This window comes from Orussus abietinus, unplaced genomic scaffold (genome assembly GCF_000612105.2).
Source record: "Orussus abietinus isolate OABI.00-Male unplaced genomic scaffold, Oabi_2.0 scaffold60, whole genome shotgun sequence".
NCBI classification, from domain to species: Eukaryota; Metazoa; Arthropoda; class Insecta; order Hymenoptera; family Orussidae; genus Orussus; species Orussus abietinus.
The window spans coordinates 99,339-110,153 of record NW_019394447.1 but is presented as its reverse complement, the minus strand read 5'-3'; the positions used below and the strand labels follow the sequence as shown (position 1 = coordinate 110,153).

General features: G+C 38.8%; 1 protein-coding gene across 3 annotated transcripts; it reads right to left on the bottom strand.

Moving 5' to 3' along the window:
• Window positions 1-794: 794 nt before the first annotated feature.
• Window positions 795-8,173, bottom strand: LOC105696631. Of its 3 annotated transcripts, XM_012419245.2 has the most exons (11): window positions 7,959-8,173; window positions 7,372-7,674; window positions 7,048-7,302; window positions 6,586-6,863; window positions 6,208-6,445; window positions 5,920-6,132; window positions 4,080-5,844; window positions 3,666-3,973; window positions 3,333-3,539; window positions 2,969-3,096; window positions 795-2,888 (listed from the first exon to the last, which is right to left on the bottom strand). In XM_012419245.2, exons 1-11 carry the CDS (start codon window positions 8,082-8,084, stop codon window positions 1,748-1,750), a joined length of 4,962 nt encoding a protein of 1,653 aa, XP_012274668.1. In that variant the 5' UTR covers window positions 8,085-8,173; the 3' UTR covers window positions 795-1,747. The 3 variants fall into 3 exon arrangements, with proteins under 3 accessions (XP_012274668.1, XP_012274666.1, XP_012274667.1); XM_012419243.2 differs by having other exon boundaries at window positions 3,333-3,973; XM_012419244.2 differs by having other exon boundaries at window positions 3,333-3,973; window positions 4,107-5,844.
• Between the last annotated feature and the right edge of the window lie 2,642 nt (window positions 8,174-10,815).

The following is a 10,815-nucleotide window of genomic DNA, read 5'->3' as shown; positions in this document are numbered from 1 at the left end:
CGCAATGTGCGTCACAATGAATATAGTTTAACGCGAAGATCTAATGACAGAAGGAACAATTTTTTTTATGTAACGCTACGTTATTGACAAGGAATTGTTATTTTTCTGGGTGAGGTCTGTAGGTCTTTTTATGTCCTTCGAAATTTAATCGGTATTTCGTTACGTATGAATGGAGTATTCAGTTTCCTTATAACGTTTTCTAATAACGCGAATACGTACATTGAATTATCCACCAAATGAAGATGGGTATACTGGGTATGGAATCCCGGTATTTTCCATCACCATCCGCTAGTATCGATTAACAGACCGAACGTCATTCCATCGCAAATTTGAGAGGGCAAATTTCCCGACAGATTGGCGCGTCCATGCAGGAAATCGAGGCTTTCGATAAGCCCGTCGAAATATCTGCCTTCCAAATTCTCAGGGGTTTAAACAAAAATAAATGATTCCAGTAGCGCTTATTAGGCCAGTTAAACTTCTTGATATGAGACATCTATTTATTACCAGCAAGAAGCATTAAAAAGCATTTGTCGATACAACTTGTCCGGGCACCATTGTAATTGACGGCAGATACTTTAAAATAACACGTATTATCAGCGATAACGAATTTGTAATTCTACGTACATTATACACTGTTAAATTGCGATTAAATTTTCTCTCTTCGAATAAAACAATGTGATTACTAGGACGATTTATAATCACTTATTATAATGAATTTAATCCAAGACTTTTACATTCATGTATAACAAAATAGAGCCTCAATTAACATAAATAGATATCAATAAAAACAACCGTTGAATATAGTATCTGCTTTATTTAAGCCGTAGTAATAGACAATATAAATCGACGAAATTAGTGACTCTAAGATGCATTTAGGACCATTCCTCTATAAATAATGGGAATTTCCACATATATAAAAAATAATATAGAATCTTTCCAATGCCGTATTCAAGTAAATCGATTAAGGAAAAATATACCGGTTGTGTCGTCATAAGGCACAAGGTCCTCCTCATTAATCTTCGAGAAATGTACAATTTCTTAATCATGATTTCAGTTAGAGGAAACATTACGCTCCTGGATGTTGAAAAATAGATCATACGGAGAAAGTCTGAAATTCGATGAATTAATGTACGTGGCGCGATTCTTCATAAACAAAATTAGTTAAAAAATGTAACGTCCACAAAAGCCACCCCACGTATACCGATTCATAGAGTTTCGAGACTCGGTATAATGTCATCTCTAAAGCGCATTATTTTTCAATAACATTTATAATCTAAGCTATGGAATGCATTGGACAATGAAAAGCTTTTGGTGATATATCTCTACTTAATGAACGAATTATCTTCTTCCGTGTCTTTACCCTTTACCCATATAATTACACTGTACTAGACAATGCACAGGATAGGGTGAGTTATGGTTTCTTGACATAGAAATTTCAAAATTGATTTCTCTTAACGCTACAACTACCAAGCCCAGTTAAAAAGACTGGTTTTAGATGGGCCACCACAGCCAGAAAAAAAAACCGCCGATAGTTCTAGTGTTAACGCAAAGGACATCGACCGTATAAGATTTCATTTAAGACCATCACTCCACTTCGAATAAAGTGCCTAATTCGTTCATTTGTATGCCCTTCGATTACGTACGACGAGCATCACGTACATTTTAAAAGACAGTTTACACTGTATAGATGTTGGCTGGCATAGAAATTCCAAGGTTCATCATGTCCAACCAACACATAGTCCTTTCGTCATTCAGGCACCGCTTCTCTATCGGTCCTGCTGGGTTTTTTCTTGGACAGAGACACATTCGGTGCTGTAAAGGTATCACTAGGGTCCTGTAAACTAATTCCAGAAGAGCTGCTGGTTGTCGAGCTAGATTTACCACTGTTGGAATTAGAGATCTGAATATTCGGGGTAGAAGTTCTACCCTTCAGAAGGACGGCACGTTCTGTACTTTTGCTGATGTCTTTTATCGAGATCGAAGAAACGTCACTAAAATCGGGCAATCCACAAATATTATTTTCATGGGACTTTTTCATCGGAGAGATCATTCTTCGTGCGGTATTCATCGGTGTTATGTCCGAATTTGACGAGGAGCTGAGGGCACTTGCTTCCCTGGTTTTCTTTAACGTAGCTACAGCCCACCCTAAACCTAATTTCTTCAACGCATCCTCCACTCCCTCCTGCGATGAATCCTTTAACATGTCTGATGTGGGCGTACTCGTGATCTCGGAAATTCCCGATAAACCGGAGAAGCTGTTTGAACTCGTTGACGTTAATTTGTCCTTGTTGGCTTGGTTCTGATTACAAGGTTCCACGGAACTGGATAGTACGGACGGCACATACCGCTCCGAGCGGTCGGAATGTTCTTGTTTATTTTTAATTGATGAATCAATTTGGTCACCGGTAGCGCCTTTTTCTCCTTCGATATTGACGATCTCTCCCAAATCCCTAGAATCGGTTGAACCATCTTTATGCAGCGTTAACGACTTTGGTTTCCGTGGGGTAGTGTATACATTCGCATCTAATGATTCCCACTTTGAAGCAGACGTTAAGATTTCTGATGACACCTTCAAAAGTGGGTTCATTTTTCTTGAAGAACTTTTGGATAGTGAGCGAGGTGTGTTTGTTGCAGGCAATGGAGCTACGTGAACAGATGGTTTCCCAGGGTGTTGAGGTGTACTAGGAACTTGGATCTCAGTCATTTGCTTCGTTGAAGGTTCGATGGTCATTTTCAGACTAGAAACTTCCGATCTTGCATCTGCAGGTAAAGCACGTTTACTCTTGCCACTAGGACTCCTTACGCTACCTTGACTTCTGTTTGCTGTGTCGGGAGTATCAAACTCCACGATTGTAGATAATTCATGACCAGGTGATTCATCATCAGTCCTGAAATCCCCAGAATATGTAGTCATATAAGACTATTGAAGCATATATGTAAATAAAACCTTTAGTATCGAGCCTCTTACCTAAAAGGACCACTGGCTAAAGTTATCGGTGGTCTCCCTCTGTTATTTATTGCAGAGCTACTTGACGATGCCCTAGGAACTTTCGGAATTCCGGCTAGTAAAGGAACAAAGTCCATTTCCTTTGGTAGCTGAGAATTAAATATTCATTTGATGCGATAAGAAACAAATTCAAGAATTTACATACTCAAACGCAAATGAGAAAAAGTGAAGATCTATTATTTTCCCTGTACACAAACTTGTTCTCACCTTCTAATAAGTATTTTACATAAAACAAACCTTCGTATTGAAATCTTTACTGTTGATTAAAGCAAATTCACATATGCACAAGAAACCTTATTTGTATATATGATATAAAGGAAAATACCTGAATATTAGGATCATGTTCTTTTGAGTCATGGGGCTTTGCTTTTTGGACCTGCGGTGAAAGCTGTCTCTCAGGAGGGCTATGTTGACGTGGAGAAGGCGTTCGCTGTTTACACACGTTTTCGTTCTCCTTCTGAGTCTCAAAAGACTTATCGAGCCCTTTACTTTGTTCTAAAATTTCTTTAGATAATTTCTCGACGATGTCCTCCTGCTGACGGGAAGACTGAGATGTAGGCCAGGACTCATTTTCCATTGATAGTCTCATTGCTGTGTGAGGTCGATTCGATGTACGTAAACGATTTAAACAAATGTTTACGGGTACGTCGCTGATTACCCTGGCTTTCGCACGAGTGTCCATTTTTTCAACACGGTCTTCTGTACTGGTAGATATCGAGTGTGTAATCTTTGCCTCCCGCGCAATGTTTGAAGTCGCCTTATCACTGGAACCGGATGGCTGCGGTGTTCCCTCACCGATAATAATTCTTTGAGATTCTTGAAGAGTCTTCGCTAATTGATTGTGTATTGCTTCTATACTTTGCACTAATCTCCGCACACTGTACAACTCGTTTCTCCCTGTTTGCGACTGAGGGAGTTGCATGAAACTAGTTTCATCACTTGGTGCCATATCTGAGAATTCCATACCTAAAACAATGAAGATCGTTTAATCACTATGCAGTGTTCAAATTCATAATCTGTAAATAATATCGATCGTAACTACGTAGTGTATATATTAAGTAATATCTACTACCTCTATCTGTATAGTCACGAATCTTACCCCTCTGTTCAATGCGTACTCTTTCGATTAAATCGGTCAACGATGCAATCCTTTCTGTACACATATTCTGCAGATCTTCATATTTCTGTAAAATCTCAGGACAATTATTCAATGAATATCTCTGAATAATATCAACTTTCTCATGAAACAGTTTGCAGGTAGGATTAGTACATAAACACGTTTCCACGGTTTCTGGTTTTTCCTTGGAAGATTTTCGTCTTCTTTGACGTTGAGAAGACCGTTCCCGAGAAGCAGATCGACTATCCTGGTTTTGGGGCGTTTTATGGGCTCGTATCTGTTCATTAGCCATTTTATATTGTAGTATTCTACTAATTCGTTCAGGATGAGGTATATTTGATGGAATGTTAAGAACTCGAGGTGACGGAGTTTCCGGCGAGGACACTGGACTAATTTCTCTTCTTGATTGTCTCGGGTCATCGGTCACAGATGAATTAAGTAGTTCTAGTATTGGAGTAGTATTATTCATCATACGACGCATCGATGCAGGTATTACTGGAGGTGGACTAGCATACGAGGTAGAAGTATCCGATGTATCTCGAGGTCTTAGAACTATGTTAGGGCTTTGATGAAATTCTTGATGTGCTCTACTTGTTGAGGGAACTTGTACATCAGGTGTTACGTATACTTGGGAGCTGTCAGTACTCGTATCCGTTGGTTTTAGCTGGAAAGGAGGATCAACGTTCACCTTAAGTCCACCCTTGTTGATACTTATTTTAACTTTCTTAGCGGGAGATCCTATAGATACAGATTTTGTTGTGGTCTTTTGAGGGCTACTCGTACGAGAAGCAGGGGCGGATTTCGATGATTTCTTTATAGGAGAACTGGTTTTACTGCTAGGGACGGATCTGGGCTTTAGGAAAGCTCGCGATGACACTCTTTTGAATCGTTTTGGAGATTTTTTCTTCTTTGGCGTTACCTTGACATGTTTTTTGTCAATATCGATCACTACACCTGTAACTACCGATTCTGTTGATGCTGCAGTACTCTCTTCTTCTGCTTCTCTAGAGATATTAGTTCCATTTGATTCGTCTGCATTTTGACCAGATGTATCCACTGGTCCCTCCTCACTAGCCAAGCTGCTTTCACTAAACTTTTCTTGCACTAATGTGACCTGAACACTTTTATCTTGTGATACCCTCATTTCATCCAATATGGATGTCTGAACTGCGATCTCCATTTGCTTTTTAGGTAATGGCTCTTTCTTCTTCGTCTTTTTTATTTTCTCAGAGGCTTCATCACTTGACATGTGTATTACTTTAATTTCTGGACTTAAAGGTTTTGGCCTCACTGCATTCCTTTCCAGCATGGCTTCTGTACGTTGTTCAGTAAACAAAGCTGTCATACTTGAGCTTAAAATATTGTCAGGTAAATCTACACCGAACTCTCTCAATAGAAGCCGTTTCTGTCTCTCTACCCTCTTTAACATTTCTAAGACTTGTTCTGCGCGAGATAACTCTTCACCTTGTTCGTTGTCACCCTGTGTAGGCCCATGAACTTGTCGTTCCTTAAATGGTCTTTCTTGCCAAACTGGCCGTGGAGAACGTACATGAATTTCCTGATTAGCCCGAGGAGTAATTGTTACTATTCTCTCTTCAGTCTGTGAAGAATTGGCTGTACAAGTATTATGCAAAATATCCGTGAACGCACGGTCCATTTTCCTTTGTTGTTCTTCTTGGCATTCTTTACGTCTCGATCTATTCATATGAGGGTTCTTGCCCTAAAATAAGTAACCTCGAATTAAAATTTAGGTACAGGACAGATGATAAATTGCAGAATAATGTTAATTACTTACTGCACGATCATGTAACTGACTGGCTTTCAATTTACGTTCCTCGCTGGCAAGGCGATCAAGATTTTGTACAAGTGCCTGATAATCGCGGCGCACTCTATTACGCAGTATGGCTTGATTTCCTCGCTGCTGAGCATTTATTTTACGACATTCAATTAATTGAGACACCACACTTTCAGATTCCCGTACACGTCGAGCAGCGTCTTCGGCATTTGGCTACATTTATGTAATAGTAATATGTTAACTGAATGCTGATACCGAACATCGACATTTTAAGTTAATAATGCAAACCTCAGTTCTTATATCAGTTCGTTCCACAAGACCAGCAGGACGATCATAAGCATTTCTTTGGCGTGTATTATGATCATATAATTGAACTTTACTTCCAGCCAATGATGTATGATGTTTTGGAGTTGTTTTAGTTTTTCTTGATTCCTTCCCACCATCAGAGAAATAAGAAGAATCATCACTCAAAGAACTGGTACTACTTGAAACGGAACTTTGCGGCTTGTAGTCTTCAGGATTGTAACTACAATGAACAGATAAATAGTTAACAAAATCTTGATAAGATTTTAACGATATAACAGATTATAGAATTCAGGTTCTTCTATCTGCATGTGCTTGCAATTTGTATTCAATCTAAGATTGATATATTGATTAGAAACGTACCTAGCTATTTTGTCAGCTTTGGAAGGTGTTACTTTTGAGACTGGTGTTGATTTTCTAGGTTCTTGATCATCTGAATCACCACTAACTTCAGCTATATCTTGAAGCCGTGGTATAGTAGAAGCTGTTCTTGACATTTCGCTTGTTGTTTCCGAGTCATGCTTAAACGATCTTATTTTCTGCAGTCCAGATGGACCAGGTTGTGGTGAAAATGATTTATTTTGACCTGTAGACGATATAATTCTTGGAGGTGATTTTGCTTTCTGCTTCTCTGCAATAACCTATAAAATGAAATTGATTACTAAAGTTAATAAAGAATTATAAACAACGAAGGATGAAGCATATAGTTGAAACCACGAAACTCAAAATAAATGTTGTAATTGTTGTTACGTTGCACTCATTTAAATGTATTATATACTGACATTTTAACATCATATTATACATATTAGAAAAAATTGTTCAAACCTTTGAATCGATTTGGTTAGAAGTTGGTTTTACCGATGACGCTTTATTTAATTTCTGTTCTTTCGTTTTCACAGGAGACTTTTGTTGACTGGGAACATTATTGATGTCCTCCTCTTCTAAGACGTCTGAATAATCTTCACAACATTTCTTAGTACATGATCGTTTTGAAAGATTAGCAACCAAGGAAGATCTTACATTTTCTACTTCTCGGACCTGTTGTAATCTTTTCTGATGTGTTGCTTGTGGATTCTCTTTCTGAAATAATTATTGCAACATATTATTTCTGTTTATATCCAGAATTATTTCATTTTGAATATAACTTACTTGTGATGTTTCTTTTAAACGTTGTCCAGCCTCTTTCCCCCTCTCTATTGCAGAAACTCTATTTTTTCTATTCTTTGCCTCAATCAATGTTTCGGCATCTGGTTGAAGCGTAGCTGATATATGTGCTTGACCAATATCTTCAAGCTCTTCTTGATACTTTTGCTGAATATCCATGATCTTTCGATCGTGCATTTTTTTGAGCTCCGATTTTCCATCCTTTTCAAGTCGTGAGAGCTCTTTCTCCGTTACATTCCTTGCACGCTCTAATAACCTATTCGATATTTCCTTTGATTGTTGTCGTACCTGAGGTGATGCCACATCATTCGTTTAAATGTAACCACATTATTGTTTACATTAGAAATTCGCAATGGTCTTATCTTGTATATTTGTCAAAATTTGTAAGTTTTTCAAACTGAAACGCTAAGCATCCCAGCTGGAAATACCGATTAATAAATATCAATTGTGAATAGTAATTCACAAAATAAGTTAATCAGTAACCAAATACAAATGATAGAAACCGTATTACGATTTGTACAACTACTATATCCGGTCAACATATTGAAAATAAATAAAATCAAGATTCCCACCTGTTCAAGACGTAACCTCCTTCGTCGATCACGCTCACATTTCTTTATTTGGTCCAGATCGGAAAGAACCATCCTTCCCCTTCGAATACTAATTGGGTTCCCATTAACGGTCACATTTATCGACATTATAAAATAATAAAAATTCTATCTAAACATTCATTACTTTTTAAAATAGCTTTTAAAAGTCAAATCCAGTCAAATTCGTAATGACAGCAACGGACACTCTCCGACTATTCTAAATGATCCAATCAGCGAGAACTATTTAGAATATATCCAAGAACTGTACGCTTATTGGTCACATGCAATGTTTACCATTTCATGTTAGCAATCCCATTGGTTCACAACATGGCGTCTAGTATTATCCTTTTCTCTCTTACCCAGCAATGATCTACCTATCTCAACCAAAATGGCGGCAGAAATGCTTCTGCTGTTCTGGCGCGAATTTTTAAAATGGTGTTTTCGCTTAACCTGGAAATCGACATTGAGGATGATACTGAATTTATAAAAAATGCCTGAAGATATCTTTAAGCTGCTTTTTATATTCCCAAACGTGATGAAAACCGTATCTTCACTCTACACTCTGTATCGAGCAAGCAAAAAAAATAAATTTCAGAACAAGATTGCGTTTCATAATCATATTTTATGCGAGTATTAACTGTAGACAAATGTTAGCATATCATTTGGTACGTTCTAAGAATGGCAGAACTGGATTTCTTACACCTGCCTTAACCCTATTCTACCTATATTATGACAGAGTTAAGCACGTTTTACATATGTGAGGTTAGAATTTATTGCCCCATCCCACTTCTAACAATTTGCCTATCCTAACTTAATAATCGCGATTGGGATGGATTTCGCTGCTTTCTACAAATACTACCTTGAGGTAGTTTTCAATCTCCTAACCCTGGACAAAGTTTATCATTGAATTGAATTTAATGCGTTTTACGACAAGGTTAAAATGTTCTCTCCTATCTCTGTCCTAAGCTTAAGACACCTTCAAGTATTCAGAAAAACGATCCACGATTTCTCCACAGGTTGCCTTCAAAGATCGTCAACGACGGAGAACAAGAGCATGCAATTGGTTGAGGGTATGAAACGAATACACACGTATTAAGTCGGTAATAACATATATTCTATATATAACATGATACTTATAGGTATAAGTATATCTATATTCATATTTATANTATGTATATAATAATTAATAAAATAGAATGTTTAATAATGTTAATCGTATCGCCTACGATATATTATCATCTCGCCACCTTCATCGTCCTGATCGTCGCCGAGGTCGCCGTCGTCCTCGTCGTTGCCGTCGTCGAGCATCGAACTACCCTACCATTAACTTATCTTCCTAAAACTAATTCCATCTCGTACGTTTAATTGAATAACGAGGACAACGCGCTGGGGGAATTTCTCTAAACGTAACCCATACGGCACTGAAGTCTCCGTTATATTTCAGTGGGGTGCAGCTCATATGCTAGGGCTGCAGCTGCAATTATGTTTCGGAAATGTTGAGATAACTTTCTGGGCCGTATGGGAAGCCACGTGTCGGCGTGGGTGTGAACGTAAGACCGTACGAGCCTCTCTTAAATATTTGCGCAGTAAACCGCGAGCTTAAACCGTTTATAAGGAGTTTCGAAGCCACCCTCTCGGGGGGCTTGGATCCATTAGTCGCTACTTATCCTCTTTCTTAAAGATCTACCAATAGATTGCATACTTACTCCAATATCATTCGCATCGAACGAGTCGCAGGAAAAAAATGTTTCCTTGGTAAATTGCAAAAGTCGTAAAGTAAGTTGTATCTCGCGCATTTACGCAGGCGCTCTTCTTCCTCTCGTTAGAACGAGGAAGACCGAGATCGACAACGTGCTCGTGGGTCGGAACATTCCTAGCTCAAGGAATCTGGACGTCAGAGTTAACGACTTTGAATATTGAACGTCTGTTCGAAATCCCATTCAGCCTCGAATGTAGAACTCGAATCCCAATTCTTGGACATACTCAATTTCGGGATTCAAAAGCTCGACTGCGACGAGGGAGGATTGGTATTGCCTTAACTAACCCATAACAGCTAATTTTCCTACAAGTGGTATGACACGGAACTACAATGACCTAATTTGTAATCACACAGAGGTACCGTTTTGCTACAGCGCAATGTTTGACCATTTTCACAAGTTACGTCTCTTATCAAACCGAGAAGCCGTAACAGCGCGATCCTTTTCTTTAACCGAATTCCCTTCACAGCAGACTTATTTCCTTCTCAACGAGTAACCTGCGCTCCTAGAATGTACTAATTTAAGTGTAACCTCGTTTCCCGATTTCCCGAATTTTATGATCCTACGAGGTCGTGAAAAAATGGTAAAAACGTATCTCTAAAGGTATTTAGAACTACGGGCCATTTTACACGCGTTACAATGCCTTAAAATCTTTCTACTTCGGCTTAGCCTTAAAGAAGACCTCTTCGTCATGACCACCACGTGTTTGTCATAAGCTCGGTATCGCTACCGCAACCTAAACCATTAATTTTAATCATGTTGACAAGGAAGCCACGTACCGTCCTTGGCAGCGATTTTTACAGAGTGAGAGACCGTGTTCCGCTTTTGCTGCAACAGTCATTAACGGCCTTGTCGGACACGTGTCCAAAATCAAGGCGACGCTGACCGAGCGTGCACTCATTCGAGAGAAATGGAAAATCTTAAACGTTACTTCGATTAACCCAGGAGCAAAACCGGAAACCCTCGATCTCCGCCAATAGCGTGCCAAAACCGGAAAGATTCGAGTAATAGACTCAAGAGACTGAACTTTCGGATTCCAATACGAACTCCGATCGTCGACTCCGAGCGAGAGAGAGAGAGAG

Bases quoted from the DNA above. Each gene is read 5' to 3' on its own strand.
- LOC105696631 (XM_012419243.2), bottom strand. From the start codon at position 8,084: ATGTCGATAAATGTGACCGTTAATGGGAACCCAATTAGTATTCGAAGG. The intron at 6,864-7,047 runs GTTTGAACAATT...TTCATTTTATAG, and splicing joins CTAACCAAATCGATTCAAAG to GTTATTGCAGAGAAGCAGAA. The intron at 3,974-4,079 runs GTAGTAGATATT...TCATTGTTTTAG, and splicing joins TCGTGACTATACAGATAGAG to GTATGGAATTCTCAGATATG.